At 44.2% G+C, this 27,846-nt stretch overlaps 1 protein-coding gene across 2 annotated transcripts in view; it reads left to right on the top strand.

The window, feature by feature from the left end:
* Window positions 1-27,846, top strand: part of LOC311133833 (polyhomeotic-like protein 2) — a 43,524-nt gene that overhangs the window by 10,581 nt on the left and 5,097 nt on the right. Inside the window, exons 2-9 of one of the 2 annotated variants that reach the window (XM_084167428.1) lie at window positions 7,196-7,406; window positions 8,382-8,543; window positions 8,771-8,857; window positions 8,956-9,123; window positions 11,595-11,747; window positions 12,419-12,710; window positions 20,710-21,062; window positions 21,236-21,419. In XM_084167428.1, the coding sequence (XP_084023554.1) occupies window positions 7,254-7,406; window positions 8,382-8,543; window positions 8,771-8,857; window positions 8,956-9,123; window positions 11,595-11,747; window positions 12,419-12,710; window positions 20,710-21,062; window positions 21,236-21,419 (1,552 nt within the window). In that variant the 5' untranslated portion in view covers window positions 7,196-7,253. The remainder of the gene's footprint in view (window positions 1-7,195; window positions 7,407-8,381; window positions 8,544-8,770; window positions 8,858-8,955; window positions 9,124-11,594; window positions 11,748-12,418; window positions 12,711-20,709; window positions 21,063-21,235; window positions 21,420-27,846) is intronic. The other variant, XM_084167429.1, reaches the window with a different exon arrangement.

Raw genomic sequence — 27,846 nt, 5'->3', positions numbered from 1 at the left:
ACAACGTTGACATCCGCAAACCGCTCGCCCACACGACGCCATACACTTGGTCTGGCGTTGTGAGAGTGGTTGGACGTACTGCCAAATTCTCTAAAATGACGTTGGAGGCGGCTTATGGTAGAGAAATGAACATTCAATTCTCCGACAACAGCTCTGGTGGACATTCTTGCAGTCAGCATGCCAATTGCACGCTCCCACAACTTGAGACATCTGTGGCATTGTGTTGTGACAACTGCACATTTTAGTGGCCTTTTACTGTCCCCAGCACAAGGTAATGATCATGCTGTTTAATCAGCTTGTTGATATGTCACACCTGTCAGGTAGATGGATTATCTTGGCAAAGGAGAAATGCTTGCAAACAGGGATGTTTTGAGAGAAGCTTTTTGTGCGTATGGAATATGTCTGGGATCTATTATTTCAGCTCATGAAACATGGGACCAGCATTTTACATGTTGCGTTTTTATATTTTTGTTTAGTGTAGTTTGCTGTCTTTCTAGCTTCAGTTTGAAGTGATTGTGTTAGCTGTGTAGTTGGCTAGCTCCTCTGAACAGTGTCCTGACGAGAGTACAGTCAAAATCAAAATTGTGCATCATTAGCTCATTGGATGTATCATGTATCTAAATAAATGTCACTAGAAAACAAGTTAAGCAAATGTAACTACTTTGCTGTTATTCTGGCTGCACTGTTTGACGTGACTGTGTTAGCCGTAGTTGGCTAGCAAGGGAAAAGGGACTTTGCCTGCCAGCATGGCAATGGAACATTTAGAATGACCGACTGGGTCGCGTCCATAGATACAGAACAAAAAGACTGAATGACTGTGTCGCGTCTCTGGCAACCTAACCGATATAATGAACGACCAGCCGGCTTGTGTAGTAACCCTAGATTTGTGTCAGGACTATATCTCATGGAAGGATGAAATAGTATGAATAAATTCATTAAAATAACAAACCTTGTGCCTATATATCCTCCAAACACCGGCTTCTCTGGCATTATCACTTAAATATGAGATGCATTTCAAACTGTGATATGTTTTTGATGTGCAAGGAATAAGCCTGGATGTGCAACAAAAACATATCACAATTTGAAATCTGCATCCAGGCTTATTCCTTCTAAACTAGGCCCACGAGATCATTGTTAGATATTTTGGAGGATGAATATTCTGCAGTACCCTAGATACAGGAACTGTAAAGGGAATTGATTTATGCCAAAGCTGTCCCACAGAAGAAGAAATAAAAAACTTATATGCTTCTAAATATAGATTAGTGTTTTTTCCTTTTAGAGCCCCAGAAGAGCCTCTTGGAAGAAGAAATGGGCATATGGACCACACACCTTTAACTCAATATGGACTCAATATGGCCATTTCTTATTCTAAGGGGCTCTTATGGGGCTTAGGATGGCCATGAGACAGGGGGTCCAGACAAACAGTGATAGGGGGGTTTGTGGGGTAGGCTAGACGCCAGCATTTCTCAGAGTAAATGCTTGTTTTCCAATACAAACAAGCCACACCGTGGCCATCCCAAGCCCTGGGCTGTCAGTCAGACAGTGCATCAAAACAGATCTGACTCATGATAGCCATGCCTTCCCATTCCTCCCTCATCTCCAACCCTTCCCGACCCATCCCAGTCCCCAAGCTCATTTTCCTTGCTCTGGAACTCAAGGTTCATGCTTTCTCCTCTACCGGCAGGCAGCTAGGCTAATCTATATGCTAATGAGAAGATTATAATCAATGAAGGCTATGCCTGCTAGGCCCCAATCAATACATTACGCCAGAAAACAACTGAAATGTTTGCATTTCATAAAGCCAGACATGTTATAAGGTGTGATGGTCTTTGGTGTTTTAATGTGGTTGGGAAGAGTGCCATCATCAAGCAGCTGATTACATCTGTCTGTCTATTATTCTATAGGCTTATGAATGCATTGCATAGGCCATAGTATTTTTTTATATTATGACGTTTGAATTCCACTGAAAACAAAACCAATTTCATTTTGCTCTTATCTATAGTCCTATTCAATTATCCTTTCAATTTATGTGCGCTATAATGAAATGGCTCTTTATAATTGTGTGGCTCTTTTTCATGTGTCTGTCAGATATAATTGAGATAATTAATTTGAGAAATATACTCAATCTTTCATACAGACTGCCACAATACCCAATAATATTGCATATTTTTTCCAGTTCCTATTAGCTTATTTGTGAGAGGATTCCCATGACTAGCATATATGATCCTATCCTGAATGTTCATGATGTGTGTAGACTATAATAATGAGTGATTATAGACTGTTATAACCCATGTCCTAATACAATAATAACAGATGGAATCAAATGTTCTGTAATTAAAAACAAAAATATATATATATAAATAGATAGGACTATACATTTACAGATTTGGTTTTGTACCTACCCAATATGGTTTTGATTATGGTTTGGCTATTATGTGGCTGAGGCTTCATGCTACCAAATTCAGTATTCTGGCAGGGGGAGGGTAGAGGGTGAAATCATTACCGTCATGTTTATTAGAGGGGGTCCTGCCGACCAATCGGCATGCTGCACTGCACAGGGATTCCATAGGCACCCCGTTGGCAGTCGCTAGGATACCACATAATCAGGAGGAAGGCAGGGGATAGGTTGGCGGGCTGTGTCTGTTGAAGCTGAGATGGGGAGCAGAGCAGAGTGTTAGTAGGGGATAGAGAGAGAGGCTGAGGTTTGGATCCACCACACAGACACAGTCAGACAAAGAGGAGCAGCATCCTACAGGGCCAGGGTCCCGGGGGATGGGGCATCACACTCCCGCAGCGCGCTGGGGGGGCCAGAGGAGGTAGGAGCATCATGGGCTTTGTCTCTGCAGCACACCTCTTTCTATTATAGCCATAAGCCTAGCTGAAAAGCCATTAATGTACATAACCTATGCTCTTTTCCTATATTGATCATGGTTTTGACTAATGCGTTTTGCGGTGTATATTTATTGTGTGTCATCACAAATCGGCAAGAGCTCATTAAGTGATGGGGGCTCTTGTCCTTACTGTACTCTTAGCTCTGTATAGACAGCCTGTCTGTCTCTGTGTGTCTTTAAAGCCCTCGTCCTCTGAACTATATGCAAATCTTCAGACATCAGACCAATGGTTATTTTAGTCTTGGAGTGACAAGAGCAAGCCCATGAATCCAATAGTATTTTCTTCTGTTAATACTGGATGCAGGGGTTTGTGGGCCATCTATTTGTAACATCTTGGTGTCTAGGGGCTTGGTTTACGAGACAGCCCACTCCTAGTGTAGCCCTGTGCTCTAATCAACCCAATACAGAATTCCCTGAGCAGAATTCCTGCTGCCTGCCAGTCGAGGTGGTGGAGTGGGGGTTCCATGACTGATGAATGAGTGATTCCTCTTGGAGAGACGGGCAGCAGCGTTGCCAGAGGGGAATCCCTCCGTGCCTAAACGGGCAATAAGACCCAGGCTGTTCCTGTGGGAAGGCTACACCATGATGAGGAGGACAAGGCTTTGTTCAACCTAAAGTCACTGTGAAACCAGACTAGATGTCAGGCATAAATCTCTCACTGGGGCAGGCAAGTTAATTATAGGGGGGACATCCAGATGTGAAATAATGCTCTCAATGATTGGAATTATTGGCAGGAAAAGGCTTTTGTATTGTAGCCTATAGCCATGAATAACCAGTAAACATATGGCACCTATTAGCTAGTCCAGTTCTCTGTGTGGTAGTGCACACTACCTGACTTTACAGGGGAACAAGGTGAGGTTTGTCATCACTGGATGTTTCTTAACCTACAGTGCAATGTAGGCCTAGGCTATATCATATGACACCTTGCCTTAACCCACTGAAAATAGAATTAAGAGGAGGGGAGAGGAAATAGCTTAGGAATTGCTGCATAGCTACTACAGACCTTTTTAATTACTTCCATCACAACCCTACCCCAACCACTCACAGTCAAAATCCACAATCCATTCCAAACACTCAACCTGAGCCCTATGCCCTCTCTTCCTCCAATCTCCCTTAACCCCTCAGCTGTTCAGCTCCCTCAGCCACTCCATCTCATCTGCCCAGTGTACTCTGAAACCTCACTTCTTCTGCTAATGGAACAGCATGGCACTAGCGGGACATTCAGTCACTGGGATGCTTCCGCTGCTCTAGAGTCCACTACTAGACTGTTAATTCTCACATGTTGGAGACAGAAAGGGTTCAGTAGCCAAAAGCCTAATACAAGTCTGACAGTAGATTCAGTATCAGTGTACTTAAACTTTATTGAAGTCATTGTTATCACACCAGCTGTGATTAGATACACTTTTATTGAACTTCAATGTGTCACTGGAATTCATTATCTTTCAGAATGCACTCTTCTCCCCTTATTTGACATCATGCTCCCCATTAGACATGTTGAAGAAAGTGGGTTATTGCTGTGGTAATCTGAGAATGGTGGGGGATAGTTTATTTAGAAAGGACCCTGAAACTCAATTCCTCTTCTCTGTTATGTATTTCAGTACGAAATCAAACAAAACTGAATGGCTTCATTCACGAGAGCTCATGCATAGTGTAATGAGGCCTGTGATGATGTGGACTGCATCTAGGCCTCGCTACAGTGAGCTCCAAAAGTATTGGGTGACATTATATTTGTTTAGGTTCTGTACCCCAGCACTTTGGATTTTAAATGCTACAATGACTGAGGTTAAAGTGCAGACTATCAACTTTAATTTGAGGGTATTTTCATCCATATCGGGTTAACCGTTTAGAAATTACAGCACTTTGTGTACATAGTCCCCCCCCCCCCATTTTAGGGTACCAAAAGTATTGGCACAAATTCACATATCTATGTGTGTATTAATGGTGGTGGAAATGTGTTTTATTAAGGCAGTATGCTAGGGCTGTCCCCAACTAAAAAATTAACTAGTCGAAAAAATGTTGTGTATTTTTCCATATGTAGACACACCCTATGTGTTTTAATAAAATCAACTATATGTAGGCTACTGAGCTTGTCTGATACTTTAAGCACACTGTGATTTAAATAATTTAGACACAAATGACTCGAGGGAGCCAGAGATCAAGATAGCCTAACCAGAAGAAGAAGAAATAAACTGTTCCCGAACCACCGCCTCCCACTGCTGCTGGCCTTCGCAGATTCTGCCATTATGCTCCTGAAGTTGCCGGTAGTAGGCTACACCATGGGTCGGCAACCTTTTCCATTTGGAGTGCCAATTTATCTTAACATTTGTACCGATCCGCGTGCCAGTTATGATTTTCACAGGCACATTTTCTTGGAACAGTTCAATTTATTTTATAATAAAGTCGTCGTATCTCAATCATTGTCATGTGATTAATAAAAATTATATCTGTATCTAAATGAAAATTATACAAATCGAAAAGTAACTTCTATTATGTACAAATAGCCTACGTAAAGCATTGCAGCCTGCAGGTAGAAAATATCCTGATTTAAAAATAAATCACATTGGCTACGCCTGGCCTGTCTGCAAGGAACCTTGAAACATTGTATCAACTTGGTCCAGCCCTAAGCTTGCACTAACAAACTTGCAACATTGTATAAATATTCTGGATCCTCAGTTTCAGGAGCCAGTGAGCTCCAGACAAACACAGCTGTAGGCTATTTGTGCAAGGGATAAGAAGTAATCGGGTAGGCCTATTTTATGACGTTTCCACCAGATCAGCGCATTACGTTTTTCCCTTTCACGCAGTGGTTATCAAAAGGGAGAGTGCTGGAAAGATTTTTCAAATAGGCTACATTGAGGAACTATTGTCATTCTCAATGGATGTAAAAACAGACTTCGTTTACTTGCTGTTTTTGAGGTGAAGAGAAAATTACTTTGAGAAGCTCCACAGCTCATTAGTGGTGGTGAGTTAAGACAATCAGAAATACTATCAGATCCCCAAATGGGCACATTTTATAAGCCTACACTTGACAGGAGCGCTCCAAACAAAACACAATGAATAAATTCGTAAATGGACTGAAATAAACCAAAACGTGTTCATCGCTCTGGATAAGAGCGTCTGCTAAATGATGTAAATGTAAATCACAAGTGTAGCCTAGGTTGTGCTCTGCAAACAGCGTGTCCACTCCAATAATAATATATTGAATGCATTAACAGAAATTATGGTAACCAAACAAACATTGTAGATTAGAAATTATGGGATTTAACGGTAAATGTACTAGTGCGCCATCCCCACGGCCTCCGCAATGGATTAGTCCACTGAGACAGCAAGACGTGCCATAATTATTATTGTATTTTTTTTCAACTGCTCAACTAAAAAAATTATGTCGGTTGACCGACAGCCTATCAACCAAACAATCGACCAGTCAACTAAATGGGGTCAGCCCTACAGTATTTTCCCAGTTTCTTTCCACCAACAAGTGATTTTAAATCGAGTTAAGGAGGAAACCAACACCCTTCTCGAAACTGACGTCTTTCTTGGCGCAAATCATAATCCATGGAATTTTTCAGTTTTAGCGTTTATCAGCATTTATAGTTTACACATTTCTGGCTCACTACAATTCAGTAGAAAACACATGGCTGTTACCAAGCTACATTCATTGGAAAATATGTTCACATCTAAGTATTATTAGCATTTCGCCGTTGTTAAACTCTTCCTAACAAATATTTCATACTCGGAGACTGTCACACTCATGGTTGTTACTTCCCGTTTCTACTGATCTGTTTTCCAACGCTCTGCCAAACGCCGTTCTTGCAGAGGTGCGCAATATTATTGATTGGCGTGTCATCATTGGGGAAGACCATTTGGCCTAATATAAAAGTATTATTGTATGTGTATTGGAAAATATGAATAGGCCAACATATTTACTGGAAACACATTTGAGAATTCCTGTTCACCCTACGCATCGTGCAAATAGGGTTAACCCACTTGGTGGACATTGCAATGTGGCTCATATAGCGAGGATCGCTACAATCTGTATGATACATGTCTATGCTTGTGTAGCCCTCAATTATGTGTCCCATGTTAGCACAGGTGCTGAAATGAGACAAGTACAGTATGTATACATGCAACATTTTGCATCACCTTAGGAAAGTCATGTCATTCTTATACAGGCTTATAGGCTTTAGGGTTGCTTTATAAAGTTACACTGAACAGGCCAACACATTGACTGCACATGACATGGTTGGACATGGCCCAATAAGTCTGTGACCTTCATTGTAACACCCCTGTTTCCTGTCTTGTAGGTTCAGGAGAGCTTGTCCAAAGGGCAGCAGGGGAAGGGCCAAACGAGGAGAGGGCACCATGGACAGTGAACAGGGGCCTCCAGCCTCCAGTGCCAGCAGCACTGGGACCACTGCCTCCAGCACAAGTACCACCAGCAGCAGCAGTGCAGGGAGGCAGGCTGTGCCTCAGATCTCTGTGTACAGCGGGATTCCTGACAGGCAGACGGTTCAGGTAAACTTCAGGGTAAAAAAAAACATGCCAGTCCAGTGTGACACACACATTCAAATGTTTTGCATGAACTGTTTTGCCCATTGCATTCCCTGCAATAATACAATTATTGTCATTACCCTACTGCCATCTGCTGGTAAAACATGCATGTACCGTAAACCGCCCACAATTGCACTTAGCTCACTACGGAATTTACTGCAACGCTTATAATAAATGAGACTATTATTACATTTAGACAAAAGTGCAATTTTATAGTTTTATCATTGTTTATTTGATGTAGTACACTGGCATCATGCAATCTGTCAATACTAATGACAGCTGATGAGGGTTGCTATGGTTCCAAGTTCCAGGCTCTGTCCTCTGCTATTTGACCCTTGACCGATGTGAAACCCAGCCTGAATTTGACTCTGAGTTTTGAAGGGTGACAGACAGGTCCTAGGCCTCTTCTATCCTTTACCCTTTCTCTCATCTGCCCTTAGCAAGAGAACTAGCAACATTGTCACTACTTGCCTACTCAACATAGTGGACTCCTGGCCCTTTGTGCTCAATAAGAGAGAAGTGAATGGATGTTTCCATCACAATCACCGCCCTCTTTGCCCCCTGGAGGCTTAGGTCAGATGACCTCTATTAGGCCATGTGCCCCGTGTCAATCCCTCTCTCCTGTTGCCTTAGCAACTGTGCTGAGGTTTTCAGTCAATTTGAGTCATGAAGATTGAATAAAGGATGTGCACAGGGACCGAAGGACTTGGTATAGGATAAGATCATGTCCATTACAATGTGCCTACTCTCCCTAACAAGAGGAGCACATTCCCACCCAAGGAATCTCCCTACCTGCTTTTTAATGGTTCGGTAAAAACAATGCAAATAAGAACTTATTTTTTCCAAGTATTACTCCAACCATGTAAGTCCTTTTTAAAGCCTGTTGTTGAGAATATTACCCCAACCGCTAACCTGTCTTTTTCTCCCTGTGTACTGTAGGTGATCCAGCAGGCGTTGCACCGGCAGCCCAACACGGCTGCGCAGTACCTGCAGCAGATGTACGCAGCGCAGCAGCAGCACCTCATGCTGCAGACAGCAGCCCTCCAGCAGCAGCAGCACCTGAGCAATGCACAGCTCCAGAGCCTGGCTGCCGTACAGCAGGTGAGCACGGGAGACGCAAGGAACTGTTAAACTGGGAAATGAAACGGGCCTCCAACAAGGCTGGGGGCTAGTGTTAGGGTTTTGACAAAGATGAGCGATAAGGCCAGTGTTGTGGTTAGGGTTCTGAAAGTTTGGTTGGTGAATCGAACAGTTATCTTCAGATGAAGAGGAATTTAAGTGTTGACCCCTACATACTCCCCTAATGGTTCGCACCTGTCATGTCACAGGCCAGTATTGCGGCAGGAAGGCAGAGCTCCACCCAAAATGGCACTTCGTCCCAGCACACAGGATCATCCCAGACCACAGTGAGTGCAGTGAGTCATGTCTAGTAACTAAGGGGTTGGGTTCTAAGATGTGTAGTGTTTTTGTTGTTGTTTTGTAATCCTCCCTGTCTTCTCTGTCCTATCCCCAGATTAACCTGACCACGTCCCCGGCTGCAGCCCAGCTGATCAGCCGAGCCCAGAGTGTCAGCTCCGCACCTGCCGGCAGCATCTCCCAGCAGGCCGTAATCCTGGGAAGCCCATCCAGCCCCACCACTCTCACTGCCAGTCAGGCTCATATGTACCTACGTGCCCAGATGGTAAGCCCCCAGAAGCATGCCCACTGGCACACATACTAGCTAGCTCAGCCACACTTCTGGAGGCTTAGTGTGATGAAGTGCAGTGTTTGGGAGTAGTGAACTACATTTTGCAGGAGCTTGGTGGTAGTTGAACTAAATTCAAATCTTGGTAGTGTTTTCAGTAGTTAATACATTTTTTTTTGCGGTGTAGCTAACTACTGAAACTACACACTGCTACACAAAATACGGGTGAAGTAGGCAAGGATTTCCATTGTTTCAACATCAGACCTGCCTAATTCTCACTTGAAACAGTTTTTGAGTTTAATAGGTTGGCGGCACCTTAATTTGTAAGGACGGGCTCGTGGTAATGTCTGGAGTGGAATCAGTGGAATGGTATAAAAACATCAAACACATGGTTTGATGCCATTCCATTAGCTCTATTCCAGCCATTATTATGAGCTGCCCCCCCCCCCCCCCCCCCCCAGCAGCCTCCACTGCTCCAGAGTGATCTGTTCTTGCAATTTGTTGTCTGACATTTCATATTTAGATAATATATCATGAAGTAGTTTGGATGTAGTGAACTACTTTTTCAAAGTAACTTTAGTTAAGTACACTTATTTATCTTAAGGGTAGCTTTAGTGTCGCTTACCTTCTTCCAATGTGAAGTAATTGGTTACTTAATAAACTATATTTTCAGAGTAGCTTCCCCAACACTGAAGTGTTTGTGTGCTGTTTGTGTCTCCACTGTGTGTCAGCCTGCTGGAAGGAGTGTGAAAGATGTGTTGTCCTGCATCTCAAACTGAATCAGTTCAGTCTGATTAGATGACATTTTTTTCCCTTGAAGATTTTTTGACACACTATGCATGGTAAGAGTGAGCGTGAGAGATTGAAAGAAAGCGACAGAGAAAGATCAGGTGTTTACAGTATAATTTGTCTCTACCCAAAACCATGGAGGAATTATTTACATATACAGTATCAGTCAAAAGTTTGGACACCTACTCATTCAAGGGTGTTTCTTTATTTTTACTATTTTCTACATTGTAGAATAATAGTGAAGACATCAAAACTATGAAATAACACATATGGAATCATGTAGTAACCAAAAAAGTGTTAAACAAATCAAAATATATTTTATATTTGAGATTCTTCAAATAGCCACCTTGATGACAGCTTTGCACACTCTTGGCATTCTCTCAACCAGCTTCACCTGGAATGCTTTTCCAACAATCTTGAAGGAGTTCCCACATATGCTGAGCACTTGTTGGCTGCTTTTCCTTCACTCTGCCATTCGACTCATCCCAAACCATCTCAATTGGGTTGAGGTCGGGGGATTGTGGAGGCCAGGTCATCTGATGCCTCACTCCAATCACTCTCCTTCTTGGTCAAATAGCCCTTACACAGCCTGGAGGTGTGTTGGGTCATTGCCCTGTTGAAAAACAAATGATAGTCCCACTAAGCCCAAACCAGATGGGATGGCGTATCGCTGCAGAATGCTGTGGTAGCCATGCTGGTTAAGTGTGCCTTGAATTCTAAATAAATCACAGACCGTGTCACCAGCAAAGCACCCCCACACCATAACACCTCCTCCATGCTTTATGGTGGGAACTTCACATACGGAGATCATCCGTTCACCCACGCCGCGTTTCACAAAGACACGGTGGTTGAAACCAAAAATCTCCTATTTGGACTCCAGACCAAACTACACTTTTCCACCGGTCTAATGTCCATTGCTCATGTTTCTTGGCCCAAGCAGGTCTCTTCTTCTTATTGGTGTCCTTTAGTAGTGGTTTCTTTGCAGCAATTTGACCATGAAGGCCTGATTCACACAGTCCCCTCTGAACAGTTGATGTTGAGATGTGTCTGTTACTTGAGCTCTGTGAAGCGTCTAATGAACTTATCCTCTGCAGTGGCGGTCCTCGTGAGAGCCAGTTTCATCATAGCGCTTGATGGTTTTTGCGACTGCACTTGAAGAAACTTTCAAAGTTCTTGAAATGTTCCGCATTGACTGACCTTCATGTCTTAAAGTAATGATGGACTGTCGTTTCTCTTTGCTTATTTGAGCTGTTTTTGCCATAATATGGACTTGGTCTTTTACCAAATAGGGCTATCTTCTGTATACCCCCCCTACCTTGTCACAACACAACTGATTGGCTCAAACACATTAAGAAGGAAATAAATTCCACAAATTAACTTTTAAGAAGGCACACCTGTTAATTGAAATGCGTTCCAGGTGACTACCTCATGAAGCTGGTTGAGAGAATGCCAAGAGTGTGCAAAGCTGTCATCAAGGCAAAGGGTGGCTATTTGAAGAATCTCAAGTATAACATATATTTTGATTTGTTTAACACTTTTTTTGGTTACTACATGATTCCATATGTTATTTCATAGTTTTGATGTTTTCACTATTATTCTACAATGTAAAAATAAAGAAAAACCCTTAAATGAGTGTCCAAACCTTTGACTGGTAGTGTATGTTGGTGTGTGATTTTCAGGCACAGCAAAGTAACCTTGTGGAAGTAGCTAGGAGCTTAGGCCGTGCTGTTCCGTTGTCCTCCCAGCTCATCTTCACGCCTACGGCCACAGTGGCTGCAGTCCAGTCTGAGACCTCCACGCAGTCCTCTGGACAACAGCACGCCTCCTCACAGGTACACTATTATTATCTCAACTATAAAGGCTAACGCCATACACACAGAGCTGCTGTAGTAACCTGGAACTGCACTAGAGGGCATAGAAGATCAACACAAGTAACCATAATTCAGACATTGGGGGTATAGCCAAGGGTTAGTTATCCATCACTGCGACAGACTTCCATCATATGGATGATGCATGAGTTTTTTGTTTTGGGAGGGGGGGGGGTTATTATTTTGGGTACAAAAAAAAAACACTCCAGGCCACACTCTAAAACTAGATAGAAAGTATGTAGAAACAATAATGGAACTCAATATTTCCGAATCACATTTTTCTGGCACGCAAATCTTTTTTGACAAACAAATCGGTCATAATAAAATCTGTGTGGCCCTCCGTTGAATTTTGAAATCTAGATGTGGCCCTCGAGCCAAATAGTTTGCCCGTTGATCTGACATCGACTTAAGTTTCAGTCATGGATTTTTTGTTGTTGCTTTAAACCCTAGCTGTAGCTAATAATAATAATAATAATAATAATATGCCATTGCTGTGATACCTAATTTAATCTAAAATGTATTTCACTAATTCTGGTGATGGCCTGTGGGTGGACCCTTGACTGTGGTGCTCCCCACCTCTCCTGCCCCAGGCCATGTCTCATTGCCTCCGGGACCTGACCTCTGTGTCTTTTCAGGTCCAGAACCTGGCTATCCGTAGCCAGCAGGGGGCAACCACGTCCTCCTTTCAGACACACAGCCTGCAGGCCCTCAGCCTAAAGCAGAGCCCTGTCTCCATCCAGCCCTCTCCTCTGATCAAGAACCCCAGCCAGGGGAGCCAGGGGAGCCAGGGCGCTGGGGGGAAGGGCAGTTGGCCCGACGGTCTCTTGGACGGGAGCAAGAAGGGGGAGAGCATAGTGACGGAGGTGCGCGCTATAAACATGAGTCGCAGCGTCACAGCTGTGAGTGGACAGCCTCTCATCACTCCAGGTATGTATCCAACCCTAACGTTAGCTAGCTTCTACACACAGGCTAGACTCCTATATTAGGATTTCATGAAGTTGACACCATTGCACCCTTGGACAATGTAGGCATGTATGCTCAAATGATGGAGAGTATTCGATTCAGTACTGGCTATTGTGAGAAGGCATGGGTTTTGCTGCACTCTAGATGACACTGAATATTCTGCCCCTGTGACTTTTTTGAGTAATTTAGTCTGGAACATAAATCATGCCTCCAGTAGCCTGACAAACAGGGCATTCCTCATGCCTCTTCTGGAACACAACTACATTTCAACCACCCTCAGCGGGTTGGAAGAAATCGGAAACATCTGGTTTTCAGGGATATACACTACCAGTCAAAAGTTTTAGAACACCTACTCATTCAAGGGTTTTTCTTTATTTTTACTATTTTCTACATTGTAGAATAATAGTGAAGACAACAAAACTATGAAATAACACATATGGAATCATGTAGTAACCAAAAAAGTGTTAAACAAATGAGATTCTTCAAATAGCCACTCTTTGCTTTGATTACAGCTTTGCACACTCTTGGCATTCTCTCAACCAGCTTCATGAGATAGTCACCTGGAATGCATTTCAATTAACAGGTGTGCCTTGTTAAAAGTTAATTTGTGGGATTTCTTTCCTTCTTAATGCATTTGAGCCAATCAGTTGTGTTGTGACAAGGTAGGGGGGGTTATACAGAAGATAGCCCTATTTGGTAAAAGACCAAGTCCATATTATGGCAAGAACAGCTCAAATAAGCAAAGAGAAATGACAGTCCATCATTACTTTAAGACATGAAGGTCAGTCAATGCGGAACATTTCAAGAACTTTGAAAGTTTCTTCAAGTGCAGTCGCAAAAACCATCAAGCGCTATGATGAAACTGGCTTTCATGAGGACCGCCACAGGAATGGAAGACCCAGAGTTACCTCTGCTGCAGAGGATAAGTTCATTAGAGTTACCAGCCTCAGAAATTGCAGCCCAAATAAATGCTTCACAGAGTTCAAGTAACAGACACATCTCAACATCAACTGTTCAGAGGAGACTGTGTGAATCAGGCCTCCATGGTTGAATTGCTGCAAAGAAACCACTACTAAAGGACACCAATAAGAAGAAGAGACTTGCTCAAGAAACATGAGCAATGGACATTAGACCAGTGGAAATGTGTCCTTTGGTCTGGAGTCCAAATTGGAGATGTTTTGTTCTAACTGCCGTGTCTTTGTGAAACGCGGTGTGGGTAAACGGATGATCTCCGCATGTGAAGTTCCCATCTTAAAGCATGGAGGAGGTGTTATGGTGTGGGGGTGCTTTGCTGGTGACACTGTCTGTGATTTATTTAGAATTCAAGGCACACTTAACCAGCATGGCTACCACAGCATTCTGCAGCGATATGCCATCCCATCTGGTTTGGGCTTAGTGGGACTATCATTTGTTTTTCAACAGGACAATGACCCAACACACCTCCAGGCTGTGTAAGGGCTATTTGACCAAGAAGGAGAGTGATGGAGTGCTGCATCAGATGACCTGGCCTCCCACAATCCCCCGACCTCAACCAAATTGAGATGGTTTGGGATGAGTTGGACCACATAGTGAAGGAAAAGCAGCCAACAAGTGCACAGCATATGTGGGAACTCCTTCAAGACTGTTGAAAAAGCATTCCAGGTGAAGCTGGTTGAGAGAATGCCAAAAGTGTGAAAAGATGTCATCAAGACTAAGGGTGGCTATTTGAAGAATCTCTAAAATATATTTTGATTTGTTTAACACTTTTTTTGGTTACTACATGATTCCATATGTGTCATTTAATAGTTTTGATGTCTTCACTATTGTTCTACAATGTAGAAAATGGTAAAAATAAAGAAAAACCCTTGAATGAGTTGGTGTTCTAAAATGTTTGACCGGTAGTGTAGTATCTTCAACCTAGCTTCCTTTTCCCCTGAACCGGATAGGGGGCCCCCACTCAGTCGCTTCTTTTACACCTGTTATGTTAGGTTACATTTCAACCAGTCAAATCATGTTACCAGTGTTGCTACTTCCTGAGTTTGCTGCTTTTGGAAACGTGCCCCTATGTTTACAGTAAACTAAGAATAGAGAGCTGTAAAAGTCTACTTGTTGTTTTGATAGCTTTCTCTACTGTATGCAGGGGTTGAGTTCTCAGTCACTGCGATGGATTTCTGTCATATAGATAAAAAATAAAAATAAATTGTACTGGAACTTCAAAATTAACCTCTTTCCCTACAAGCATGATGGTCATTACTTTTTTTTTACATGAAATGGGAGGTTAACTTGGCCCCGCAGACAATCGATCTGAGATCGACTTAAGTTTCAGTCATTGGATTTTTCTCCTTTTTTAAACCACTGTATTCACTACTACAGGGGAGAACATGGGCTCTGCATCTAGAATAGTCAAGCTGATTTTTCTATATGAAACCATGGAGGGCTCTGTGCCACAGATGAGTTTTTCTAGACCACTTATTGTGTGATCAGCAGCTGGATGGTTTTGTCACAGAGAATGGCTTCATCTATGCCAGCAGTTGAACAGACCAACTCTGACTGTGTGTGAGAGTGCGTGTGTGTGCTAAGCACTGCATGGGTTGTGTGTTGTGCCAGACTGGATGGATTAGCTGAGCATGCGACTGCACAACTGTGTCTGTCTCACTTTGTTTAAGTAATGGATTTAGATTAAATGAATGGGAGGATAAATCTGAAAACCTTACCTAAACTCATAAAATGTACATTGGTTGCCACGGTAGTGGCGATGGGGGACAGACAGGTGTGCCCTGGACATGTGCGAAGCACTCTGTCAGTTCAGTGGATTACACTAGCGGGAGATGGAGTAGCAGCTGTGGTGGCTGACTGGGTTTATGGTTGGAAAGGGGCTTCCACTGATTCTATGTGCACTGTCATCCACTGGGTCATTCATTATGCACGTTGATTCCTTACAGGACTCTACTCTGTCAGGCAACAGAATGTTGTAATTTTGAAGAAGGAAATACTTGAATAAAACAATTCCAATCAACACCTCAATAATAATAATAGGCTACATAACAAATGTCTCATGTAGTTTTATTTTCGACATATGAGAGAACACTGCCACAGGAATAGGCCTAGTTAATTGTTGTCGTCTATTTTAGTACTGTGTAGTAATTGAGCCTCCGAGACAAGTAGAGAGCAGATCTTGTGGGAGCAGCCGTGTGTCTGCTTCTCCAACCACAGACGGGCTGATTTTTTTCCTTGAATGGGGATCGGCTGGAAGCAGCTGTTCTGCAGTTGAGTTCATTGTGTACTTTTAGTCTTTTCATCACCTCCTCCTTGACAGACAAGCTCTCCAAGCACCCTACTACTAAACCCTCAGAACAGCACCAAAGCCCACAAAGACCACCTTGCAGACTAACAGTCTCATTCTATGCCCCTGCTAACTGCACAGTGGTTTTCTGTTTTGTTTTGTCTAATATTTTTCCAAACATGGCGTCCAGTTTCGTAAGCCTAAAAGTATCTCCCCATTCTGTTACTTAATCAAGCCATTGTATGCTTCCATGTGCACATACATAGTAGCTCCATTGCAAGTACTTAAAACACACATAGTATTGATATGTTTGACGTAGGTTTTCTTCTCAAGCTACATGTAATTGCCAAAATAAAGGAAACACCAACAGTGTCTCAATAGGGTGTTGGGCCACGACGAGCCGACAGCTTCAATGCACCTTGGCATAGATTCTACAAGTGTCTGGAACTCTATTGGAGGGGGATGCGACACCATTCTTCTGAGAAATTCCATCATTTGGTGTTTTTGTTGATGGTGGTGGAAAAACGGTATCTGAGGCGCCACTCCAGAATCTCCCATAAGTGTTCAATTGGGTTGAGATCTGGTGACTGAGACACATACACACACCCTTTAAACCCTGTATGCTCCTTTGACACCCCTCTTTCAAAGTCACGGAGATCTCTTCTTCTAACCATGGTAGCCAAACCATGGTAGCCAAAATAAGTACAAGAAGTCCCGCTATGACCTCCAAAGTCATCAAAAGGACAATATAGGACAATGCGCCCCCATCCACATTGACTGGGCAGCAGTGGAGCAGGTCGAGAGCTTCAAGTTCCTCAGTGTCCAAATCACTAAAGACTTAAAATGGTCCAAACACACACGCACAGTGCCTCTTGCCCCTCAGGAGGTTGAAAAAGTTTGGCATGGGCCCTCAAATCCTCAAAAGGTTCTACAGCTGTACCACTGAGACCATATTGACAGCACTGCTTGGTATGGCAATAGCACCGCCCTCAATCGCATGGCGCTACAGAGGGTTGTGCGGACAGCCCAGTACATCACTGGGGCCGAGCTCCCTGCCATCTAGGACCTCTATATCAGGCGGTGTGAAAAGAAGGCCCTGAAAATCATCAAAGACTCCAACCATCCAAGCCATAGACTAGGTTCTCTGCTGCAGCACAGCAAGAGGTACTGGTGCATCAAGTCTTATACCAACAGGCTCTTGAACAGCTTCTATCCCCAAGCAATACAGTTGATGAATAGCTAACAAAATAGCTACACAGACTATCTGAGTTAACCTTATATCTTTATTGACCTTTTATTTCAATCTTTGCATAGACACACTCACTGGGCCCAACACACTCACTCACTCCATTTTCTCACTCACACATAATATGCACATGCATTCGGGAAGTATTCAGACCCCTTCACATTTTGTTACGTTACAGCCTTATTCTAAAATTGATTAAATTATTTTTTCCCCTCATCAATCTACACACAATACCCCATAATGACAAAGCAAAAACTGGTTTTTAGAAGAAAAAAAAAATGAAGAAAAAAATGTAGACCCTTTGCTATGAGACTCAAAATTGAGCTCAGGTGCATCCTGTTTCCATTGATCATCCATTGAAAGTCTTCAGACTCCTTACATTTTTTCACATTACAGCCTTATTCTAAAATTGATTAAATTAGTTTAAATTAGGAAAAGAAACAATCTACACACAATAATACCTCATGACAAAGCAAAAACAGGTTTCTAGACATTTTTGCAAATGTATTACAAATAAAAATCTGAAATGTAACATTTACATAAGTATTCAGATCCTTTACTCAGTACTTTGTTGAAGCACCTTTGGCAGCAATTACAGCCTTGAGTCTTCTTGGGTATGACGCTACAAGCTTGGCACACCTGTATTTGGGGAGTTTCTCCCATTGTTCTCTGCATATCCTCTCAAGCTCTGTCAGGTTGGATGGGAAGCATCTCTGCACAGCTATTTTCAGGTCTCTCCAGAGATGTTCGATCAGGTTCAAGTCCGGGCTCTGGCTGGGCCTCTCAAGGACATTGAGACTTGTCCCGAAGCCACTCCTGCATTGTCTTGGCGTTTGCTTGGGGTCATTGTCCTGTTGGAAGGTGAACCTTCACCCCAGTCTGAGGTCCTGAGCGCTCTGGAGCAGGTTTTCATCAAGGATCTCTCTGTAATTTGCTCTGTTCATCTTTCCCTCAATCCTGACCTGTCTCCCAGTCCCTGCCGCTGAAAAACATTCCCACAGCATGATGCTGCCACCACCATGCTTCACCGTAGGGATGGTGCCAGGTTTCCTCCAGATGTGGCGCTTGGCATTCAGGCCAAAGAGTTGAATCTTGGTTTCATCACACCAGAGAATCTTGTTTCTCATGGTCTGAGAGTCCTTTAGGTGCCTTTTGGCAAACTCCAAGCGGGCTGTTGTGCCTTTTACTGAAGAGTGGCTTCCGTCTGGCCACTCTACCATAAAGGGCCTGATTGGTGGAGTGCTGCAGAGATGGTTGTCCTTCTGGAAGGTTCTCTCATCTCCACAGAGGAACTCTGGAGCTCTGTCAGTGACCATCGCATTCTTGGTCACCTTCCTGACCAAGGCCCTTCTCGCCCGATTGCTCAGTTTGTCCAGGCGGCCAGCTCTAGGAAGAGTCTTGGTGGTTCCAAACTTCTTCCATTTAAGAATGATGGAGGCCACTGTGTTCTTGGACCTTCAATGGTGCAGACATTTTTTGTTTAGTCTCTTAGCTCTATGGACATTTCCTTCAACCTCATGGCTTGGTTTTTGCTCTGACATGCACTGTCAACTGTGGGACCATTTATATAGACAGGTGTGTGCCTTTCCAAATCATGTCCAATCAATTGAATTTACCACAGGTGGACTCCAAGTTGTAGAAACATCTCAAGGATGATCAATGGAAACAGGATGCACCTGAGCTCAATTTCGAGTCTCATAGCAAAGGGTCTGAATACTTATGTAAATAAGGTATTTCTGTTGTTTATTTTTAATACATTTGCAAAAATGTCTAAACCTGTTTTCGCTTTGTCATTATGGGGTATTGTGTCGATTGAGGAAAGAAATAATTAATCAATTTTAGAATAAGGCTGTAACGTAATAATGTGCAAAAGGGGAAGGGGTCTGAATACTTTCCGAATGCAGTGTACCTGTTAAGATATGTATGAAGTGATTTACAGCGACGTGTGGGTGAGGTTTCTAATCTAAAGCAGCAGTAGTAGTAGATTGTAGAAACTCAGGGATTTTCCAGGGTCTGCTATTGAAATCCCATAGGGAATGTGCACGTGTCCTTTCCTCTAGACATTCTGAAACAACACACAGGTATGGGGGAGGGTACCTTATTAGGGCCATGGGGCGAGGCCTTAAACCCAAGGCCTTGAGGGACAAAAAGCATTTAAATGAATCCCCCTTCCTCTCCGTCCAAGACCTTTCTCTGTTACTCATTACAGTGCTTGAGAAAGCTGTCGAGCAGGACTTTGAGTGTTGTTTCTTGTATCCGGTGTGCAGTCGTTCGGAAATCCACTCATCTGTTCATACAAGTGCTAGGCCTATCTGCTGAATTGATAGCCGTTATTATACAGCCTCTGTTTTCCATTTATCCTTAGTGAGGGCTGGGTGGTAGGTAGGCCTTTACTGTGTTATCATGTAATTGAGAGTATCCGTCCAAGGCTTTTATAGTGCTACTTTCTGAGAGATGTGTCGGTCTTCACCCTGTACTTAGTGAAACCATAGCTAACCACATGCTGTGGGTTTCATAGAGTTTTGCCACGTGAAAATCAAACACTTTCCAGAAGATCCTGTGGTATAAATGACTAATGACATGAAACTCTGCCGGATGGAAACGTCTCTATTTTCACAGCAGGGTAGAGACTGTGGTTACTGCGAAACAGAGGAACATTCATACCAGATGGAGCCTATCCCACACAAAATATACTAAAAAGGGGGGCTAGGGAGGAACCCTAATATCTTTGGCATCAATCCTTCATAATCAAAAGAGATCCACAAAGGTAAATGTTAGACACCTCAGACACTGTTAGTTTACTAAGATAATCTGAGCTATTGGGAAGCTACTGTAAGACCCCAGGGCTTACTCCTGAGACAAACCGGTTAATAGCTCCTAGGAGAGATGATTCATGAGAACCCTTTCTCTATATTTCAGTAATGATGAGGGCCAGATCCAACCTCATTGTTTCCTTGGGAGAGTTGTTTGGGCAACTGAAGGCTTTGGGGATTGACTCACAGATGACTACATACAGCATGTCATGGAGCATTGGCTTCTTCTTATTTCCCTCTGGCTTTCCTCCTGCATATGTCTGGCCCAGGGCTACTCTGTCTGTTGCTGTGTAGAGCCCTTTTCACTAAACGACAGTACAATACATGATTGATGAGTTGTGTCCCTGGGTTCTGGGAAGTTAAGTCCTCAGGTTGTCATTTTGTCAGCAGAAGCCCTGTCAGGTGATGACAGACCCTTTGGAGACATTAGTAAGTAATGGCTGGTCAAAAGCTTGACAAGGGTTTAGGGCAAGTCTGTCGTGTGCTTTTCAAAAAGGTATTTCGTCAACAATAGGCGTACTGGCAAAGAAGAGCACTTTATTTTTATTTTTGTGAGGGTAGAGTCGATTTTTCCTTTTGTGTGCATTTACTGACTTAACTATCAGATATTTTATGTATCCTAATTCTCAATTCTTGTTCCAGCATACACCCAGATCCAGCCCCATTCCCTGGTCCAGCAGCACAAGCAGCAGCAGTTTGTGATCCAGCAGACCCAGGCTTCCCAGAGGACCCAGGGCCAGCTACTGCAGACTGCCTCCATCCAGCCCCACCTGCAGACTCCCTCCCTGGTCCCCCATTCCCCTAGCCAGCCAGGCCCTATCCCTGTGCTGCCCAAGCCCGCCTCTCACCACCAGCCCTCTACACCCAGCCAGCAGGCAACCATCTTTCACTCCACCATCAGCCCACATGCTCTCCACTCCACCCTGAGCCAAGCCAAAGCCCAGCCAGTACAACTCACAGCCATTAACCTCCAGATACAACCAGCGCCCTCACAGGTGAGTACACAGCAGTCACAAACAGAAGTATGGAAATGGGAGAGGATTACTCTGTAACAATGTACAATGTGTCAGTAAACCTAAAATATATCAATAATCTCTAGTCATTAGTCAAATATTATGTTTCACTAACTCTCTCTCCCTCTTCCCTATATTCTATTATGGACTCCCAGGCTTCTCGATTAGTCCAGGACAGTAAAGGACAGGACAAGCCCACGTCATCGGTGGTCAGAGAGCGCTGCCCGACTCCCAGTGTACAGCAGCAGTCTACCCCATCTAACCCGTCTCCACCACAAGCCACCAAGCCAACAGCGCAGCCCAAGACTGATCCAGTCACACCCATCAGCCAACCACAAGGTAGCAGGATATTTGGTTTTAATTATTCATCTTAACAAGCTTTTATCACCCCTTCTCTTAGTTATATTGCCTAGAGGCAGGACTGTAACTGGGGGTCTATTGTTGTCATATCATATTTACAACCAATTACAACTTTGGAAAACCAGATCAAAGATAAGCCGCTCTGCCTTGTTCTGTTCTGTTCTGCTCTCCAGGGGCCTCGTTTATCAAAGGTGCGTGTACACAAAAAAGACTCTAAACGTTGCGTGCGCCAGTTTTCCCGCAAAGGTTGGTATTTATCCATTTTGAACTTGAAAAGAAAGTGTGTGCATCACGTACAGGTCAGACCATGCATACGCACAACTTCTAGTGGTTGATCAATTATATTGCAAGCAAATATTGTTATTCTGGGGAAAATTTGAGTTTGATGCACAGGAATTATAATAATGGTGGGCTAATAAAAACATTTAAAACGTAATGATAAAACCGATGCATTTGCTGTTGGTAAGAGATCACATAGCAGCATACAGCCTAATATGTTTCTTTGACTTTAATTGTAAACAGCAAAAAAAGAAACGTCCCTTTTTCAGGACCCTGTCTTTCAAAGATAATTCGTAAAAATCCAAATAACTTCACAGATCTTCATTGTAAAGGGTTTAAACACTGTTTCCCATGCTTGTTCAATTAACCATAAACAATTAATGAACATGCACCTGTGGAACGGTCGTTAAGACACTAACAGCTTACAGACGGTAGGCAATTAAGGTCACAGTTATGAAAACTTAGGACACTAAAGAGGCCTTTCTACTGACTCTGAAAAACACCAAAGGAAAGATGCCCAGGGTCCCTGCTCATCTGCACGAACGTGCCTTAGGCATGCTGCAAGGAGGCATGAGGACTGCAGATGTGGCCAGGGCAATAAATTGCAATGTCCGTACTGTGAGACACCTAAGACAGCGCTACAGGGAGACAGGACGGACAGCTGATCATCCTCGCCGTGGCAGACCACGTGTAACAACACCTGCACAGGATCGGTACATCCGAACATCACATCTGCGGGACAGGTACAGGAAGGCAACAACAACTGCCCGAGTTACACCAGGAACGCACAATCCCTCCATCAGTGCTCAGACTGTCCGCAATAGGCTGAGAGAGGCTGGACTGAGGGCTTGTAGGCCTGTTGTAAGGCAGGTCCTCACCAGACATCACCGGCAACAACGTCGCCTATGGGCACAAACCCACCGTCGCTGGACCAGACAGGACTGGCAAAAAGTGCTCTTCACTGACGAGTCGCGGTTTTGTCTCAGCAGGGGTGATGGTCGGATTTGCGTTTATCGTCGAAGGAATGAGCGTTACACCGAGGCCTATACTCTGGAGCGGGATCGATTTGGAGGTGGAGGGTCCGTCATGGTCTGGGGCGGTGTGTCACAGCATCATCGGATTGAGCTTGTTGTCATTGCAGGCAATCTCAACGCTGTGCGTTACAGGGAAGACATCCTCCTCCCTCATGTGGTACCCTTCCTGCAGGCTCATCCTGACATGACCCTCCAGCATGACAATGCCACCAGCCATACTGCTCATTCTGTGCGTGATTTCCTGCAAGACCGCAATGTCAGTGTTCTACCATGGCCAGCGAAGAGCCCGTATCTCAAGCCCATTGAGCACGTCTGGGACCTGTTGGATCGGAGGGTGAGGGCTAGGGCCATTCCTCCCAGAAATGTCTGGGAACTTGCAGGTGCCTTGGTGGTAGAGTGGGGTAACATCTCACAGCAAGAACTGGCAAATCTGGTGCAGTCCATGAGGAGGACATGCACTGCAGTACTTAATGCAGCTGGTGGCCACACCAGATACTGACTGTTCCTTTTGATTTTGAACCCCCCCCCCCCCCTTTGTTCAGGGACACATTGTTCAATTTCTGTTAGTCACATGTCTGTGGAACTTGTTCAGTTTGTCTCAGTTGTTGAATCTTGTTATGTTCATACAAATATTTACACATGTTAAGTTTGCTGAAAATAAACGCAGTTGACAGTGAGAGGACGTTTCTTTTTTTTCTGAGTTTATATGCCTAAATCATAATCATATTTTCTGACATGACTGGTTTATTCCTGCTACACAACAATTCTTAGCCTACCATTTATCCATCGCTCATTCAATAGCCAAGCATGCTCGAAAGTAAATAGACTGGTAGCCTATTTAAAATATTTGACAGTATGGATAGGCTACAGTATTGCTGTGTGGTAGGAGTGCAACATCATAGCCTATTGAAACTCAGCGCCTATAACAAGGCATGAGATAAAAACACAATCTATTGAACCATAATTTGTCTTTTTTGCATAGAAGTGTGGCCTGTAGCATTCAGCCTACTTTTAAATTGTTCGAATAGACAATCAATCTTGCGGGATGCGCGGCTAGTGTTTATTTGGGACTCGCTGTATAGGCGGCAGGCATTTCTTGTTTGAAAAAGTCACTGCAAAAGATTTAAAACATTTTGCCCACACCTCCACAGATGTGATCAAATTTGCCTTTGCACTTTCTTTTAGAAACTGACATGGCCCAGAATTTTTTTTTACCATAAAAGGTGAATGAAGGGAGTTTTCCAGGCAGGGTTGTAGCGCTCGTGTATACAGTGGGGGAAAAAAGTATTTAGTCAGCCACCAATTGTGCAAGTTCTCCCACTTAAAAAGATGAGAGGCCTGTAATATTCATCATAGGTACATGTCAACTATGACAGACAAATTGAGATTTTTTTCCAGAAAATCACATTGTAGGATTTTTAATGAATTTATTTGCAAATTATGGTGGAAAATAAGTATTTTGTCACCTACAAACAAGCAAGATTTCTGGCTCTCACAGACCTGTAACTTCTTCTTTAAGAGGCTCCTCTGTCCTCCACTCGTTACCTGTATTAATGGCACCTGTTTGAACTTGTTATCAGTATAAAAGACACCTGTCCACAACCTCAAACAGTCACACTCCAAACTCCACTATGGCCAAGACCAAAGAGCTGTCAAAGGACACCAGAAACAAAATTGTAGACCTGCACCAGGCTGGCAAGACTGAATCTGCAATAGGTAAGCAGCTTGGTTTGAAGAAATCAACTGTGGGAGCAATTATTAGGAAATGGAAGACATACAAGACCACTAATAATCTCCCTCGATCTGGGGCTCCACGCAAGATCTCACCCCGTGGGGTCAAAATGATCACAAGAACGGTGAGCAAAAATCCCAGAACCACACGGGGGGACCTAGTGAATGACCTGCAGAGAGCTGGGACCAAAGTAACAAAGCCTACCATCAGTAACACACTACGCTGCCAGGGACTCAAATCCTGCAGTGCCAGACGTGTCCCCCTGCTTAAGCCAGTACATGTCCAGGCCCGTCTGAAGTTTGCTAGAGTGCATTTGGATGATCCAGAAGAGGATTGGGAGAATGTCATATGGTCAGATGAAACCAAAATATAACTTTTTGGTAAAAACTCAACTCGTCGTGTTTGGAGGACAAAGAATGCTGAGTTGCATCCAAAGAACACCATACCTACTGTGAAGCATGAGGGCGGAAACATCATGCTTTGGGGCTGTTTTTCTGCAAAGTGACCAGGACGACTGATCCGTGTAAAGGAAAGAATGAATGGGGCCATGTATCGTGAGATTTTGAGTGAAAACCTCCTTCCATCAGCAAGGGCATTGAAGATGAAACGTGGCTGGGTCTTTCAGCATGACAATGATCCCAAACACACCGCCCGGGCAACGAAGGAGTGGCTTCGTAAGAAGCATTTCAACATTTACATTTACATTTTAGTCATTTAGCAGACGCTCTTAACCAGAGCGACTTACAGGAGCAATTAGGGTTAAGTGCCTTGCTCAAGGGCACATTAACGTCATTTAGCAGACGCTCTTAGCCAGAGCGACTCACAAATTGGTGCGTTCACCCTATAGCCAGTGGGATAACCACTTTACAATTTGGGGGGGGGGGGGGGTTAGAAGGAATACTTTATCCTATCCCAGGTATTCCTTAAAGAGGTGGGGTTTCAAATGTCTCCGGAAGGTGGTGAGTGACTCCGCTGTCCTGGCGTCGTGAGGGAGCTTGTTCCACCATTGGGGTGCCAGAGCAGCGAACAGTTTTGACTGGGCTGAGCGGGAGCTGTGCTTCCGCAGAGGAAGGGGAGCCAGCAGGCCAGAGGTGGATGAACGCAATGTCCTCGTTTGGGTGTAGGGACTGATCAGAGCCTGAAGGTACAGAGGTGCCGTTCCCCTCACTGCTCCATAGGCAAGCACCATGGTCTTGTAGCGGATGCGAGCTTCAACTGGAAGCCAGTGGAGTGTGCGGAGGAGGGGGGTGACGTGAGAGAACTTGGGAAGGTTGAACACCAGACGGGCTGCGGCATTCTGGATGAGTTGTAGGGGTTTAATGGCACAGGCAGGGAGCCCAGCCAACAGCGAGTTGCAGTAGTCCAGACGGGAGATGACAAGTGCCTGGACCAGGACCTGCGCCGCTTCCTGTGTAAGGCAGGGTCGCACTCTCCGAATGTTGTAGAGCATGAACCTGCAGGAGCGGGTCACCGCCTTGATGTTGGCGGAGAACGACAGGGTGTTGTCCAGGGTCACGCCTAGGCTCTTCGCACTCTGGGAGGAGGACACAGCGGAGTTGTCAACCGTGATGGCGAGATCATGGAACGGGCAGTCCTTCCCCGGGAGGAAGAGCAGCTCCGTCTTGCCAGGGTTCAGCTTGAGGTGGTGATCCGTCATCCATACTGATATGTCTGCCAGACATGCAGAGATGCGATTCGCCACCTGGTTATCAGAAGGGGGAAAGGAGAAGATTAGTTGTGTATCGTCAGCGTAGCAATGATAGGAGAGACCATGTGAGGATATGACAGAGCCAAGTGACTTGGTGTATAGGGAGAAAAGGAGAGGGCCCAGAACCGATCCCTGGGGGACACCAGTGGTGAGAGCACGTGGTGCGGAGACAGCTTCCCGCCACGCCACTTGGTAGGAGCGACCGGTCAGGTAGGACGCAATCCAGGAGTGAGCCGCGCCGGAGATGCCCATCTCGGAGAGGGTGGAGAGGAGGATCTGATGGTTCACAGTATCAAAGGCAGCAGACAGGTCTAGAAGGACAAGAGCAGAGGAGAGAGAGTTAGCTTTAGCAGTGCGGAGAGTCTCCGTGACACAGAGAAGAGCAGTCTCAGTTGAATGACCAGTCCTGAAACCTGATTGGTTTGGATCAAGAAGGTCATTCTGAGAGAGATAGCAAGAGAGTTGGCTAAAGACGGCACGCTCAATAGTTTTGGAAAGAAAAGAAAGAAGGGATACTGGTCTGTAGTTGTTGACATCAGTGGGGTCGAGTGTTGGTTTTTTGAGGAGGGGAGCAACTCTCGCTCTCTTGAAGACGGAAGGGACATGGCCAGCGGTCAAGGATGAGTTGATCAGCGAGGTGAGGTAGGGGAGAAGGTCACCGGAGATGGTCTGGAGAAGGGAGGAGGGGATGGGGTCAAGCGGGCAGGTTGTTGGGCGGCCTGCAGTCACAAGTCGCAGGATTTTATCTGGAGAGAGAGGGGAGAAAGAAGTCAAAGCATAGGGTAGGGCAGTGTGAGCAGGACCAGCAGTGTTATTAGACTTAACAAACGAGGATCGGATGTCGTCAACCTTCTTTTCAAAGTGGTGGAGGTCCTGGAGTGGCCTAGCCAGTCTCCAGATCTCAACCCCATAGAAAATCTTTGGAGGGAGTTGAAAGTCTGTGTTGCCCAGCGACAGCCCCAAAACATCACTGCTCTAGAGGAGATCTGCATGGAGGAATGGGCCAAAATACCAGCAACAGTGTGTGAAAACCTTGTGAAGACTTACAGAAAACGTTTGACCTGTGTCATTGCCAACAAAGGGTATATAACAAAGTATTGAGAAACTTTTGTTATTGACCAAATACTTATTTTCCACCATAATTTGCAAATAAATTCATTAAAAATCATACAATGTGATTTTCTGGATTTCTTTTTCTCATTTTGTCTGTCATACTTGACGTGTACCTATGATGAGAATTACAGGCCTCATCATTTTAAGTGGGAGAACTTGCACAATTGGTGGCTGACTAAATACTTTTTTCCCCCACTGTATGTTGTGTGTGTGTGTGTGTGACAGTTTGATAAATCCCAATAATGTTTTGCACACGCAAATCCTAGAATCTCCACATACGCCAGAATTTAGTAAGACATTTCCACACAGTTGATAAATAATGCCCCAGGTGGGGAGGCAGATCTGTTGTCTTACTTTTTTTATTGTCAGCTGTGTGCTTGTGGATTTGGTCAGGGTGAGGAATCTTGTCTGGTTATCCCCAATGGAACCATTGAGGAGCAGTGAACAGTGTTCCTGTCAGGGGAAGTCAAATTTGTCATGGACAGGAAAATATTGTGCTTTAAACTTTTACTCAAATGGAAAATGTGTTTTATGATGGTA

Source organism: Coregonus lavaretus (assembly GCF_964263955.1).
Source record: "Coregonus lavaretus genome assembly, chromosome: 8".
In the NCBI taxonomy this organism is placed as follows: Eukaryota; Metazoa; Chordata; class Actinopteri; order Salmoniformes; family Salmonidae; genus Coregonus; species Coregonus lavaretus.
The sequence above is the reverse complement of the archived record's forward strand: the minus strand, read 5'-3'. Positions and strand labels throughout refer to the sequence as shown.